The sequence below is a fragment of the Camelus ferus genome, chromosome 9 (assembly GCF_009834535.1).
Source record: "Camelus ferus isolate YT-003-E chromosome 9, BCGSAC_Cfer_1.0, whole genome shotgun sequence".
Classification (NCBI taxonomy): domain Eukaryota; kingdom Metazoa; phylum Chordata; class Mammalia; order Artiodactyla; family Camelidae; genus Camelus; species Camelus ferus.
In genome coordinates this window covers 57,075,228-57,091,491 of record NC_045704.1, presented here as the reverse complement: position 1 = coordinate 57,091,491, position 16,264 = coordinate 57,075,228, and the positions used below count along the sequence as shown (strand labels likewise).

Here is a 16,264-nt window from a genome sequence, read left to right as displayed (position 1 = left end):
GTGAATGTTCACGTCTTGGCACAACAGAATGAAGGGTAGAGGGGAATTCCTTATAGTATTCTTGTGACTTTTCAGCAAGTCTGAAATGATGTCAAAATAAAGAGTTAAAGAACAAAAAGTCTGTCTAGAAAGTCAAAAGCAAAAACTCACCTTTGTTTCTGCTGCTCTGCTGTGGCCTTTCTTCCTTGTCTTCCTCAAGGTAGAAACCAGAACAGCAAGGGGCTGCTGTCTGGAGGCCCAGGGAGGGGTGGGGGGCTCTAGAGGGAAAAAAATCCCAGGAGTGTACAATACGTTTGTTAAAATAATGGTATACCACTTAACACATATATAGCATTTATTCTGTGCCAGGCTTCCAAATGCTTAAAAAAAAAACTTGTTTGAGCCTCCTAACAACTGTACAAAGTAACCACTATTATTATCTCCACTTTATATATAGGGAAACTGAGGCACAGAAAGGCTGAATAACCCGTCCAAGGTTTCACAGATCATAAGCAGTAGAGTTGGGATTTGAACCCAGGTCTGCTGGCTCCAGGTTCTTTTCCTGCTTCTCAGGAGTGTCCTACTGGGAAGATTTCAAAGGTTCAAACTATGAGGGGCTGAAAAAGGAACATAGGGGTGAGCACAGGCTGGAGACTGAAGCCACTTCTCTCACCAATTCCCAGAGCACTGCCCCAGCGGGGATGAATTTTGGAGAGACAGAAGCAAAGACCCGGAAGACTGAATGGTGGCAAGTCCGCCAAGCTCAGTATCCAGGGAGATGAGTGTCACATGGATGAGATGTGAGGCTACCATGGCTCAGCCTGCAGAACTGGTGTCTACTTGTTAGATTGGGCTGAACAGTAACCCCCACCCCACGCCAAATACATGTCTTCCTGGAACCTCAGAATATGACCTTATTTTGAAATAGGGTCTTTGCAAAGGTAATTAGTTAAGGATCTTGAGATGAAATTGTCCTGGATTGAATGAATGAAATTGGATGAAACTGTCCTAAATCTAATGACTGATGTCCTTATAAGAAGAGGAAAAGACTCAGGGAGACGGCCACCATGTGAAGCTGGGGCAGAGACTGGAGTGATGTGGTCACAATCTAAGGAATGTGTGGAGCTCCCCGAAGCTGGAAAAGGCAGGAAGGACCCTCCCCTGGAGTCTTCAGAAGGAGAGTGGCCCTGCCCACACCTTGGTTTCAGACTTCCAGCCTTCAGACCGTGAGAGAATACATTTCTGCTGTTTAAGTCACTGGATTTGTGGTCACTTGTTACAGCAGTTCTGGGAGACTACACCTGGGGTCTAGACAGGTAAGCTACCACCTACCTACCCAAGGTCCCTTCCCCATTCTTCCTCATGCACCACCTTTACAGTTGGATCTGCGATGTGCTCAGGGTAAAACACGCATCTCTTCAAACTCCCTTGCAGCTAGGAGTGACTGTGGGACCCAATTCTGACCAACAAGATGTCAGTGGAACTTTACTGGCTGATATTTCTGGGAAAGCTAGTCTTCCATTGTTTTTCTGGTTAAGTCACAGACTCAGGTGTTCTGTTTCCAGGGATGGCAGAGTAGGTACAATCAGACCAACCATTCTACACATGGCAACCATAAACTCCAGGCGAAACATGAAATACAACTCCCCAGTAGTTACTGAGAGAAGCAAAGGCAGGCGGAAACAGCATGGGAATCCGCATTTGGAGGAAGGGGACTGCACTGGGTGAGGCTTCAAGGTTTTTCAACTTTTGCCTGAAGACAGTCCTGGTCAGCATCATATAGGGATGGCTAAAATTCTAATAGGAGCCTGCAGTCTTGAAGAACCAGAGGATGCAGCAGCTGGAAAGTGAGAGGGAAACTCCAGAAAGGACAGAGATGCAGAAGGGGGATACCAAATCCTGGGTATAAGCTCTGCACAAGTCTCTGGCTGACCCCTGAACCATGCATACACAGAGCAAACACCAAGTAGCCCAGCAAAGGCCACCAGAACCAAGAGTGATTTCAGCTGCAGGCCACTGCGGTGGAGTGGAGCTTGAGTCCAGATGTTAATTTCCTGCTCAAACAATATATAACAACCTAGAACCTCCAGGATGCCTTATGCACAATGTCCAAGATATAATCTAAATTTACTAGACATACAAAGAAACAAACAAACAAAACATGTGTCCATACTCAAGAGAAGACCTCAGCAAACTACAGCCCATGGGCTGGCCAGTTTCTTTTTAAAATGAAGTTTTATTCAAACACAGTCAAGGTTATCCACTTAGTGTCTGTGGTTTCACACTACAACCGCAAAGTTAAGTCACTGTGACAGAGATGCTATGGCTCGCAACCCTAAAATTTTTACTGATTGGGTCCTTTAAGGAAAAATTTGCCAACCCCTCTTCAAGAGAAAAGACAATCAATGGTGACTGGCCCAGATACAGGGACTAGCGGATCTAAATCTCTACTGAAGTCATAAGGAGAAGTATCTTCAAGATAAATGAAAAAATGAGAGATTTCACAGAGTACTAGAAAATTAGGCAAAGGACCAACTGGACATTCTAGAATTGAAGAATACAATATCTGGGATAAAAAGGGCGCCATCAACTGTCATATGGCTTCTGCCCCTCACAATGTCTCTTCCTTCCCAGAACAGCTACGATATGCAGGAGGTGAAGCAGTCTTCTTTCAACCATGAGGACACATACCATATGCTGAGGCTGACAGAGCAGGAAGTGGGAAGGAAACCGGTCACCTTCCTGCATCCCGGGACCTCCTACCTTCCACTGTGGCTGGGTCTCCGTTACCTGCAGCCAAATGCATTCCTAACTGACATTTTGACAAAGACCAAAGGAGTTTTTGAATTATATTTGCCAAATATATTGAATTAGCATGTCATTGAAGGAGATGCTTATTTGATGAGGCAGCCTTGGTGCCCAGCCTGTCCTGGTACATCCTAGGCACTTGGCACCAGTGAGTTCCTTTGCCACCTTCCTGGGTCAGGCAGGGGTCAGTGGGCTTAGGCTGGTGACAGTGGGATGGAGAGGAAACATCCTTGGGGACGACAGCCACGACTGGTATAAGAAGGTAAGAGCAACTGAGCAAGGAGTCTACTTGCTGACAAGCCAGCCCATCCCTGTCCAGCGTGGTGGCAGCCAGGGCCCACAGGGAGGCCTTCTGCCCACCTTGGAGCCAGACCAGGCACTGACAGAAGAACTGGTTTAATGGTTTGTCTCCCTGGTTCTTGGACGAAGGCTGCTACCAGTTTAGTTGGCCAAGATGAAAGAGGAAAAGGAATGGCACAAGGTTTTCAAAACCTGGGGCTTTGGCACCAAATTTATCTTTTTTAAGAGTCTAAAAGATTCTTTAAGTGGTAATCTCAGACAGCTTTTGGTTTGGTGTAAAAAATTAGGATTGCTTATGTAATATTTTAAAATCAACATTGTAAAAGCCTTAAGTATATTTGTTAAAAAGGAAAGCCGACCGTGTCACTGTGAAAGTGAGCAGCACTTGTCATACACAGGACTGGGAAATCAACTGGCAGAACGTGGATGGTGAGATGGAAAAGTCAGCCAGGCACCCCTGAAATCGCTCGTGGGTGGTAAGAGCTTGGAACACACGGGGACACCGGACTCACTCAGACAAAAAGGGGCTGACTCCTGGTAAGGTGTCTGTTATGGACTGAATTGGGTCCCCCCCCTCCCAAATTAATATGTTACAGTCCTAATCTCAAGCTGACTGTATTTGGAGATGGAGCCTTTTAAGGAGATAATCAAGTTTAAATGGAGTCGAAAGGGTGGGGCCCTAACCCTAGAGGACCTGTGTCCTTATAAGACAAGGAAGAGACACCAGAGATGCTCAACAGAGGAGGGAACTCAGTGAGAAGGCAGTCATCTGCAAGCCACAGAGACAGGCCGCAGGAGAAACCAGCACTGCAGCCCTTGATCTTGGACTTCTAGCCTCCAGAGCTATGAGGAAACACATCTCTGTGGTTTAAGCCCCCCCACCCCGGTCTGTGGTGTTTTGTCACAGCAGTCTAAGCTGACTGTGATGGTGACAGAACGAAGTTGAGCCTGTCACACTCACTACTCAGAGAATGATTCAGGGGGCCGGCGTCATTAACATCACAGGGAGCTCCTGAAAAATGTAGACTCTCAGGCCCCATCCCTGATCTGCTGGATCAGAATCTGCATTTCAGTAAGTCCTCTGCCCCCACGTGATTCACACACTTTAAGGGACAGCTCTGATCTCTGATACAAGGTGGAGGTCTCCGAGAGGCTCTCCAAACCCATGAGCACCTCCGTGCCTGTGCGCCTTGTTCCTGGGAGGAGTGGCGTAAGCCAAATAACTACGAGCCTGCAAGGAGGTTTTAAACATTTTTATTCCACAAGCGGTTCCCATCTGTCCATAAAAGATACGTCACAGAGACATTTTAGAAATCAAACCAGTTTTATTGAAACAACAGCAACGTGGTCCCTGTTCATGCGAAGCACACGAAAACTTTACAATAAACTTTTGTACACAGGAAGTAGTAAAATACATCATTTTTCATAGAAAAAAGCACACACGTAAGCTGCGGGCTGAGTGAGCCTACAGACAGTATGATAAATCAGAACACAATGGGGCAAAAATCGGAAGGGAAAAGAAACTTTCCATTTGGGGGCCCAGTAATACTGTTGGCCTGATTTATTATTTTTGTTGTGGTTGTTCTTTGATTTATCATCTTTTTATGGGTGAAGTGTTGATTACACGATGGGTCCTATAAAACACACCAAATTAGAGGTGGTCTCTGATGACAAGGGCTTATGCTTTGTAGCCCTGTGTCCACTTTTGGAGGAAAAAGGATCCCAGTTCCAAAATGTTTGTGAGGGTGAAAAAGACAGCAAGGTCTGGCTCTGGGTGAGGAGTTTCTAGCCCATCAAATGGGCTGGTTAATGAGGCACCCAGTTTTATCTTCAAATGATAGGGTCGACTCATATCAGAAGTTGCATATTCTCCCTCCGGAAGGATGCTTCAAAAGCAGACTCACTGAAATTCCCCTGGATCATCACTAATTCTAAAACCCCAACCTTGCAGTCTGGACGTGGCCACGGCCACAAAAGGCTGGTGACCAGCAGAAGTCCAACAGCACAATATCTAGCACTCAGAAGTTTCCAAGGACTCAGATCTTTGGCGGGAGCTAGACACAGTATCAGACAGGCTGACCAAATTCTTCCGCTCTGACATTTGGAGTTGAACAGTCAGTGCTTGTGAATTAGAAGCCCACAGTGCACACAGCAAAAACACAGTCCTGCTAATTTCAGTTTTGTCAAACAAGGGGGTTCGCTGCTTTTACAAACTCCCTAAATAGGGGAAAGCTAATTACCTTCATTTCTGCACTAATGAGCAACGCACTCAAACATCCCACCAACTTCATCCTCCAGGTAGAGTTCCTTGTCCAGACTATCTTTTCACTTTCTGCTAGTTTTTTCACCTTCGAAATATTTTGATGGAGGGTGAAATCAAATTTGAAACCGGCATTCACAAAAGTAATAATATATTGGTTAGCCTGGTGGTAGAGGGTAGAATTTTACCTTCTGCAAAGAAATGCTATTTACAAAAGGGTATTTTGTTTCACTGTGGGTTTTGAGTCTAGGCTTAGGAAGAAGTTTTATATACACTGATGGGAGCCAGGGAGCACCGCACTCCTCGGAGCCTCGGGAACATTTGGCAAGAGCAGTTCCACAAAAACAGGAAGAGAAATCCTTCTAGTGTGTCACCATCTCTTGTTGTTATTACGCCGCAGGACGGTTTCATAACCACAGGCTGTTCCTCTTCCCAGAGCTGCTAACCTCGGCGAGGAATGTAGAAAGGAATGAATCCATTCCTCCCATTGCTAAAAAACAGGTCACCCGATGGCTGGGGAAATCAGCACAATTAATTGCCTTTTTTTTTTAAGCAGCAACAAAACAGCCCTTCTTTGGCCATTCTTAGACATCTCAGTGGAATCAACAGAGATGAGGAGTTTAAAAATAAAAGTGGGCTTCAAACAGAATTGCTTGCCAAGCAAAGACCCTGGTGAGAGATGTAAATTAGTCTGGGCGAGGCGTGAGCCACAGGAAGTGGAGGGGAGGAAGGGTCCTGGTTCCTTAGTCCTCAATGAGACCAAAGGTCACGGCAGCAAACAGACGGGCCACGTGGACGAAGGGAAGGACTAAGACAAGATACACCTCTAGAGTTACTGTTGAACTCTAAATAAACCAGCACTGCTGTGTTAGAGAACCAGCCTGCACGCAGAATGGGAGCAGGACAGGTGCCAGGGCAGAGCCCCCTTGTTCCGGCCCATTTGTCTGACCAGCAAACATTAAACCCATTTTTCTCCATTGGTAGGGACGGATTGTATTTTTTAATGTTTTAAATAGCTACCTTCTACTCCATTCTCGAAACTCCACCTGAGTATTTTCAGTTCACCTCTTCTCATGCCCCCGAATGCCTCACAGTGTGAGCTCCAAGTCCTTTACTGTCTCCACGGGTTTGGAATCCTCTCCCCGACCCACAAAAGGATATGTGGGGAGGGACGCCTCAGGTGATGCATGCAGAGCGTGTCTCCTGGTGGACACCCCCAGTGGGATGGTTGCCAGCTGTCTGCTCAGGATCCCAAGGACTCCGCTTATCCACTGGGTGGAACTGGGACCGAGGCATGGGGGATGTGACACTGAAAACCATTCAAAGGGAGTTTCCTGACTCTCTATATCCCCGGCCCACCCCCCAAATGACAAAATAAAAATAAGAAGAGAAACCCCAAAGCCCTCTTGAAGACGCCCCCTTCTCCCCTGCCCTGGAAGTTCACTGCCTGACGGCAAAGATGCGGAAGGCCTTCCCGTCCCGGGGAGTCCTCAAGCTGAAAAAGAAGGGAGAGGGCTGTTACTGAAAAATCTGGAGGACCTCATAAAGGCATGGACCTGGCGGGGTGAGGGCTGGTTGTTCCAGTGTCCCCGCAGCAGAAGAACTGTGGCTGAAGGACACTTTACGAAGCTGCTGGGATCAGAGCCTGCCCTGGGCGGCAGCAGCTGGCAAAGCCCTCTGCCTCTGCAGGTGGGCCTGGGTCTGAATCGAGGTCAGCGTTGTTCAGGCATTTCTGTTAACTCCGGGATCTGCTGGACCCCATCTGTATGAACTGAACTCGGCTTCCCAGACTTCCGCCTGGTTTTTGCTACCACATGTCAACCCAAATAGTGGCCATATGTTTGACCAATTAATAGAATGGCATTATAACAATAATGCCTGTACTGCTGTTACCAGAATGGGCACACCAATCGGGCTCAGACTTTGTGCAAAGAATTGTCTATATTGCCTTTACCTCCTTCCCACGGTGGAGCCGTCAGTGTCCCTAATTCTGTAGGCAATGAGAATTTAAGTGACTTCAAGGTCAGGTCACACAGCCAGTAAAAACGACCCTCTCAGGAGAGGAGTTATATCTCCTTCAGCTAACTGAAGGCCTTTTTTTTAAAAAAAAAAAAAAAAAAGCTTCACTGAGATATAACATGCCAGGAAATTCACACTTTTGAAATGTACAATTCAGTGATTTTTAGTGATTCTTTTAGGTTGAGCCAATCGTCTCCACAATCCAGTTTTAGATCATTCCAGTCACCCTCAAAAGATCTTCTATGCTCATTTATAATCAATTCCCCTGGCAATTTCTGTTTCTATGGATTTGCCTATTCTGGACATTTCACGTAGATGGAATCATACAATGTGTGGCTTTCCGTGAGTGGCTTCTGTTATTAGCATAATGTTTTTGAGGTTCCTCCACATTGTCACATGGTCAGAACTTCATTCCTTTTGTTTCCAAGCAATATTCCATTATAGGGATAGATCATCTATCATTTATCCCTTCCTCAGTTGATGGACATTTAGATTCCATTTTTGGCAATTTTAAATAATGTTGCTACAAACATGTGTATCAGTTTTTGTGTGAACATATGTTTTCAAATTCTTTAGGGTATATACCTAGGAGTGGAATTACTGGGTTGTATTTTAAACATATGTTCATGTTTTAAAAAACTGCCAAACTGTTTTCCAAAGCAGAGGGACCATTTACATTCCCACCAACAATGCACGAGGGACCTCCGGCCTCTCCACATACTTATCAACTTTTGTTCTCTTCCCTCTTTCAGTCACTGTCATAGCTTCTGTGCATAAACAGCTTCTTCATGCTTTTTATTCAACTGCATAGTATTCCATCGTATGAAATGATTATGATATAGTTAACTGGGTCCCTGTAGATGGATATTTAGTCGTTTCTAATCTTCTGCTTTTGCAAACAGTGCTACGGAGAATAACCTGGTCCCCGGAACTGTCTGCATCTGGAGCGGAATTACCCCATCAAAGGATACATTCAGTTGTAATTTGGACGATATGCCAACTTGCACTCCATAAGGTTTACCCGGGTTGACACCTCCTCTCGCCCAGGCATGAGGCAGCCTGTTGAGCCCGGTGCTTCCTGTTCTCAGTCAGTCTAAGCCAGGGAGTGGCATCCTGATGCAGTTTTTTTTTTTTTAACCAGATATAGTATTAATTTGCATTTTGCTCCTTATGAATGAGTTTTAGCATAAGACTAACAGCCCGGCAGTGATTTATGAACAGTTTCCTTCAGAATTCCCTCCTCCAGCGAAAGGGACCCAGTTTGGGAACTGCCAGATGAGACAGATGGCCCCTGCCCTCACTGACTGCTCGGCAGAGTGGGCGGTCCTTGGGGCAGGCTGCTTGGAATTCCTGCCTGTTTTCCCCCTTTCATCTTCACGTGTTTGGCTACCCTGGGACTGAACTTTTGACGTGTGTATCAGATGGGAGACTTTGGCAAGAGGGGGCTGTGGGGGAGGGCTAGGAGCCCAGACACAGCAGGGTGTTCAGCCAAGGCAGCTTTGTGCCAGCAGGTCCCCACGGACTCTGTGGAGGGAGAGGGTGGACGCACGGGTGTGGGGGTTACCCCGCTGCCCTGCTGGTTTCTGGAAAGCTCAGATTCCAGGGTCCTCCTCAGGCATCTGGGCTATAAGATTTCCCTGGATTCTCTACCCAGATGAATAGTCTAGGAGAACCACCCAGAGCCACAACAAAGCAGTTGGCTCTTCCACATGGTAGGCAAGCCACGCTGGGGAAAATTACCAGCTTCTGTGTCTCTGATTTACTACTGCAAATTCTAACAGATGGGGCAGTGGGTCCTCCCATCCATAGGACCCCAAACCACCCAGGGACAAGGGGCTGCACAGGCTGTTGTCCAGACAAGTACCTTAAAGCTCCTGGAGGTCCTGCCTGGTCATACCAAGCCTCCCCATCGAACAGCCCACCCACCGCAAAGGCAAGAGCAGGCCCCACTTAACTGGGTGTGTGTGTCTTAACACATCAGACAGTGTGATGACCAGGTGTGGTCCCCTCCATGGCCTCAGGCAAGGTGGGTCCCTCCTGTTCATACTTCAAACCTTTACTAAGCTCCAGTTCTGCTAGGAAAGTTGACAGTTGTGCATGTTTGATGAAAAACAAGTATGATTTGATAAATTACAAAATAACCTCCTTTTCCACAATCTTACCCTCTGATGCTCTTGTTGGATCAGTTGGTACATGAAAGGAATCTAAATTGACACCACGTCTCTGGACCATTTTCACAACAGGTATTGGAGAATTTTCATAAAGGACATTAAAAAAATCCTACAACCAGTTCTGAACAAAGAGCTGAACTCAGTAATTTGTCATTCAGCCATGTTCACTGGATACCTCCTCTGTTGCGGGTGTTGGGTTGGGTGTCGGGGATGTAGGGTTAACAAAACCAGATTAGATGGGGGAGGAGGGCGGCTAGAGACTCAACAGTAGGAGGATGCTTCCTTGGGGAGGTGGGATTTGTGTGTAGATCTGAATAATGAGGGGCAGCCTGGGGGTATATAGGAGCTGGGAGGGTCCAGGGTCCGATACCAGCAGGTGCAAAGGCCCTGAGGTGCGAATGATCTTGATGTCCAAGGGACAAAGAGAAGGCTAGGGAGGGGCACTTCTGGGGTGTGGAGGAGGATGAGCCAGAGGGTGGAGAAGTGGGTGGGTGGCATCAGGTCTGACCTTGCCTGGTAAGGAGCAGGTGCTTTATTCTTTTCTTGGTGGAAACCCACGGGGTGGGGGGTAGGGTTTAAACAGGAGAGAAACAGACTGCATCACAGAAAGAGGTCAATTTGGCAGCTGTGACTATTCTACTAAAAGGAAGTTACCCAAGAAAACTGTTGAGAAAATGCACAGGCTTGTGCAAAAATGTTCTTTGCTGTGTTGCTTAAAGCAGTAAAAGAAAAAAAAAGGAACTGGGTAAAGATGTGATGGTGTATCACACCTGTCAGAATGGCTGTCATCAACAAGAATGCGAAGAACAAATATCATCGAGGGTGTGGAAAGAGGGAACCCTTGTACACTGCTGGTGGGAAGGTAAATTGGTACAGCCACTTTGGAAATCAGTATGGAGGTTCCTCAAAAAACTAAAGATAGAATTACCATATGACCCAGCAATCCCACAACTGGACATATATCCAAAAAAAAACAAAAACACCAATTCGAAAAGATACATGCACCCTAGTGTTCATACCAGCATTACTTACAATTGCCAAGACATGGAAGCAACCTAAGTGTCCATCAACAGGTGAATGGATAAAGAAGATGTGGTATCTATACACAATGGAATACTACTTAGCCATAAAAAGAATGAAATTTTGCCATTTGCAACAACATAGATGGAGAGCATTATGCTAAGGGACACAAGTACAAATACAAATTCTGTATGTTATCACTTACACGTGGAATATAAAAAGTACAACAAACTAGTGAATATAATGAAAAAGAAGCAGACTCACAGATATTGAAAACAGACTAGTGGTTCCCAGTAGGGAGAGGGAAGGGAGAGGGGGTGCGATGGGGATAGGGGATTAAGAGGTACAAACTCTTCGGTACAAAATAAGCTACAAGGATATACTGTACAACACAGGGAAATTGCCAATATTTTAATAATAACTATAAGTGGAGTATAATCTTTAAAACTTATAAATCACTATATTGTACACCTGTAACTTATATAATATTGTGAATCAACTATACTTCAGTTTAAAAAATAAATACAAGAAATGGTGATCTATCCACACAATGGGATAGCGTGGACATGGAAATGATAGTACGGCTATATCAGACACAAGAAATATTAGAAAGACACTCACAACCTGTTGCTGACTGAAAAAAAAATTACAGAATGAAGCAGACAATTTGATCCTTTTTTGTAAAACAAAAACAAAAGACAAAACAAAATAAGGAGTAAGTTGTTAGTGGGTAAACAGAAAAATAATCCGAACAGAAACATACCAGAACATTTACAGTGGTCGTTTCTGGGTGTGGGATTTTCTGTGATAGCAATTTCTTGAAATTATTTTCACTGTTTCTTGACATTTCTTTAATCTTATTGTAAAAAGTAGGGTAGAAAGGAAGAAAGGGATAAGGAAAGAAAGAAAGGAAAGAAGGAAGGAAGGAAGGGACAGAGGAAAGTCAGGGAGGGGGGAGGGAAAATCAGTACAAAAATTCCTTGCAGAACTGGGAAAGGACCTGAACTGGCCTGGGAAGGTTCTGGGGCATCCTCCGTGGCTGACTTGGTGCACAGGATGGCTGATGTATCTGATGAAATGTGACGTGCTCTCTGGTAGATGCTGAGTGTCTGTAGCCTCAGGCAGTGTCACCCACTCAGCCCTGGTGAGTGGTCCCCAGCCTGCTCACAGCCACTCCCCCTGCCGCCGGCACCAGCATTCACCTCTCTGGCACACACACCACTGTACCACAGATGCTGCCTCCGTCCTGCACGTTACCTTACCCAACCATCCCTCACAGCCCCCTCCCCTGCACAAGACCTCTAGGGTTCTTCCCACCCACAGAAAGGGCACCAAGGCTCTGAGAGGTGACGCGATTTGCCCCAAATCAAACACCTGTTCTGGGTGCCACTACAATGTGGACGCAGGTGTGCTGATGCTCTGGGATGCTTTCCTAACCATTTTCCTAAATGGACAGGTTGTGGCCACACCATCCCTGAGGATGACACTGGCCAGCCCCACATCGTAGTGGCGGGGGCTCAGATGCTGGGAGCCCTTGGGAGGGGGGAGGCTACAGGTCCAGGAGGAGCCACGAACAAGGCTGCATCCTGGAGGCTCACCCCTGCCAGTGAGAATTACTCAGGGAGGAAGTGATCCCCATTCAGCACCACACAACACAGACTGGATTAAGGAGAGAAGGCAGCTGGCAAGTCCAGGTGCAGGGTATCTGTCCTGGGAGGGACGGAGGAGCTGTCCATCAGCTGGAGCCCACCACACGGAACTTATGGAACTCAGTGATAAAACAATGGCAGAAGAGAACATCTGATTGCTTTTCTGGCTTTTAAATGTGCAATTTCTTTTTTATTATAAAGAAATATCATGAGGGTGGGTGTAGCTCAGTGGTAGAGTGCATGCTTAGCATGCACAAGGTCCTGGGTTCAATCCCCAGTACCTCCACTAAAAAAAACAGAAATACGTATACAGGTACATATGTGTATTTATATGTGTGTGTGTGTTGTATATATGTATATTTTTAAAAATATATATATTTTAAATATTCTAACCCTATTCTCTCAAAGTCTTACCCTCTACTGATTTTCCAAAAAAATTCAAGAGTCAGACAGACACACTTTCAGATCTTATCTGTGGGACCATGGACTGGTTAACCCATTTCTCTGAGCCTTAGTTCCCACATCTGTAAAACAGGGTTTACAAAAGTACCCCCTCCCCAGGGATACAGCAGAGAGTGAACGAACTCATCCAGGAAAAGCATCCGGGTCAGAGGCGCATGTTTATCAGGAGCTCAGAGCCATGGACTACGGACACTGTCACCCCCACTAGGTTTAAACCTCATCCTCCCATCAAGAAAACAAGGACGCGTCTGCCACACGGTGGGTACACCCCAGTGATGAATGAATTATCCACACGAAAGCCCAAACCCCAAGGAATCGTCAAACCTCCTCATCTTATTTCATAAAATAGAAAATAATTTTGGGGGAAAAAAGTTTCAGAGCAGTATGTATAACATGATCTCCATTTTGATTTTATGTGTGTCATACGTGCACAGAGGAAAAACGGCCTGGAGAAGCTATAAATGAGCCATGGCAGAGGTTAATAGGGCGCCTGCAGGGACTTTTTTTCTAACCTCTAGACATATCATTTAAATAGTAAGTATGTATTTCTTTTCTAATAAATATTTTTAAAGTTACCAACAAGTGTACCTTAGCACTGTCAGGCTCACACTGACCCTTTCCGGGAAGGGCCTGTGCCCCAAGTTCAACAACTTGTCTGCAGTGAAGAATCACATGTGCTGATTAAGAGCATGGATGATGAAGCAGGTGGCCGGCGTTCAAGTCCCAGCTCTGCCACTTGTTTGCTGGGTGACCTCGGGCAAGTTGCCTAACCTCTCTGTGCCTCCCTTTCCTTAAAATGAGGATAACCGTAGTTCCCGTCTCATGGGGCTGTTGGGAGGATTATATGAGCCCACATGTGTACAGATCTTAGAGCACTGGGAAATGGAGGCAGGGCGGGAGGAGGGACGACGGCAGAGAAAACCAGCCCAGCTCTGGTCCAGCCAGCTTCGGGGCGAGTACAGAGCTCATTCGACCTGGAAATAACAGCTCACTGGTTTCTGCTTCTCAGAGTTCTCAGACATGTCGAGATATTTTCAGACACGCAACTCTAGAGACTCCCAGAGCTCACAGTGGCTACTAAGTGCCTGAAATGCAGCTGACCCAAACTGAGACGTGCTCTGCGTATAAAGTACACACTAGATCTCCCAGCTCTTATGAAAAAAGAATGCAAGTTTCTTACCAATAATCCATCTATTAATCCAAACTGAAATAAGTTTTTTGATACAATGGATTAAATAAAATATACTTCAAATTTTCCCTTCTGTTCCCTTTTATTGTGGTTACTAGAAACTTTAGAATCCCATATGTGGCTTGCAGTGTCCATCTGGGAAAGTAGATGGAAGCCCTTGAGCATGAGGATTTTGGTCTCTTCTGTTCCTGCTGTGGCCCAAGCCCCTAGGGCAGTGCCCAGCAGGCAGGAGCAGCCCCGTAAATGCTAGCTGAATGAATTTACTATCTGGATGAGAGTCCATCCATATATACACCATCTACCTCTGCATATACCTTGTGTTTGTTAAAACCAAGTCACCAAGAATGTTATCTGTCATTGTTTGGTATATTTCCCAATCTCATCGTGAAATCTGTCTTAAAAAATACTCCTAGTCTAAGAAAACATCCTGAACTTATTTTCATCAAGATGTCCAGCTTCTTACTGAGAATATTTGGACAAACTCCAGTCCCAATGTTAAAAGCTCTTCTGGACCCTTTTCCTTCCCCTCCTTCATGGGCACGTGTGTGAGAGAGAAGGTGCCTGTCCTCTTACATTGTCACAATTCTGCATGGTCATCTTTCAGAACTTTCAAGAAATCCTCTTCTAGGAAAGTACTATTGCTAAACCAAAGCCATCATGAAGCAGAACCAACTTTTGACCCTGTGTACTGAGAATTCTGTTCAGGAGGTTTTGATTGTTTGACCGAAGGATTCCCTAAATCTAGAATGCAGTTTGCTGTGAATGGGTTGCTGTATGTTCAGTGTCCACATCTCACTTGGGATCACCGTGACCACTCCAGGGTCCCGGCAGACATTAAGGACAGAACCATCCTCCCACCCTAGGCTGGGTTCCCATAGTCCCTAATGGGAAAAGGCTCTGGGGAAATTCCTCAGCCCTGGTCTCTGTGCAGAGGGGCTCTGAAGTCCCATTTGAACAAGGGGAGTATGGGGCATGGCCCACCCAGGGCATCCAAACAACCCTGCAGGAGCCACATCACCAAGGCACCTCCGGAAAGTAAGATGGGGCCCTGCTTAGTGTACTCAGCTCCCAGCACCTCCCAGCATAATGGTGATGCCTGTGCCCTGCTACCGAAGTTGTTAGTCTGCACTGTCTCCCACTGAGATGGTAAGTACCAGGAGGGCAGAGATCAGGCGGTATGTTCACTGCCAGGTCCCAGTGCCTGGGACATCGCGAGGGCTCATGAGCAGGCCTTAGAGGTTACGTCACAGCAATGAGGGCCAGTGGCTCCATCAGACACTGATTACGTGCCACTGGGTGAATGCTTTGCACATATTCTCATCTAATGCTCACAGCAGACAGAGCAGGGACCGAGGTGCCAGGAGACTGCCGGCCTGAGGACACCCAGCTGGCGAGCAGTGCAGCAGCCCCAAGTACCGTCAGACCCACGTGCCCTCCTGGACCAGCCTTTTCCCTCTGGAAGTGCATCATCTTGATGCCCACAGATCCCAGTACACATCCTGGCACCATGAATATGTAGTAAGTGAATGACTCAGAAATGACTCACAAAATATCAGAATCATGCACAGTGCTGACTACGTGTGCCAGGGACATGGTGACCCTTGTGTCATCCTCACAGTTTCTGTTGTTACCCTCCAGTGGGCGTCAGGACCCCAGAGGGAAGGTCCACGTGTCTGCCCTGCCCAACTCCCTGAGTGTCCGTCTGGGGTGGGTCTGATACTGAGGAGCAACTGTACTTATAATAGTGCAATTCAGGCAGGTCCCTTGGGCAGAGAGAGAGAACTATGGTTGGATGTCCTGGGGGGTCGACAGTGGGGAATAAGGCACTTCAGGGGGCCTGCCTCAGTCCCCTGCCCCCCCAGACACCCACCTGTGGGGGTCACACAATAAGCCCCCATTCCCAGCTCTGGAGTGGCAGTGTGGGCTGCTGAGGTCTTCCCAAGGATAAGAGACGGCAGAGAGAACAAAGGCGGGTCTACCAGCTTCTCACCAAGACTGTTTTCTCTTAAACGGGTACAAAGGATTGGTGATTGGTGTCCTGGGACTTCTTTCCAGCCAGGCCAGGAAATTCCACCTAATCAGCTGCTTCATTTCCCTCCCATTAAATCAATGGAATTTCCCTTCATTAAGCTTTTCCCCAAAGAGGTTGCAAACTTTGAAGGAGAAAATGCAGACGCTATTAACTCAAGCTGTTTGGGGCTGATGGCCATGACCGTGTAGCCACCCCCCACCCTCACCCGGGGATTCCTCATCACTTGATTCTGCAGTGTCTTCACATCCAGCGCCATCCTGAGGCGCAAGGCACCCCAGGAGGACAGGAGGGTGGGGACAGCCACGAAAGCCCAGGCTCTGAAGGCCCAGGTGTATCTCATATTCTTGAGTCTACATTCCTTTTCTCAACAGGCCC

At 46.6% G+C, this 16,264-nt stretch overlaps 1 protein-coding gene across 5 annotated transcripts in view; it reads right to left on the bottom strand.

Annotated features, from left to right (window-relative positions):
• The window catches only part of CRISPLD2 (cysteine rich secretory protein LCCL domain containing 2), a 111,891-nt gene that overhangs the window by 45,708 nt on the left and 49,919 nt on the right, over positions 1-16,264 (bottom strand). For 4 of the 5 annotated variants that reach the window (XM_032486916.1, XM_032486919.1, XM_032486917.1 and 1 more), the window contains one exon: positions 151-257. In XM_032486916.1, coding sequence (XP_032342807.1) covers positions 151-257 — 107 coding nt within the window. Of the gene's footprint in view, positions 1-150; positions 258-4,392; positions 6,843-16,264 lie in introns of those variants that run through there. The other variant, XM_006190808.3, reaches the window with a different exon arrangement.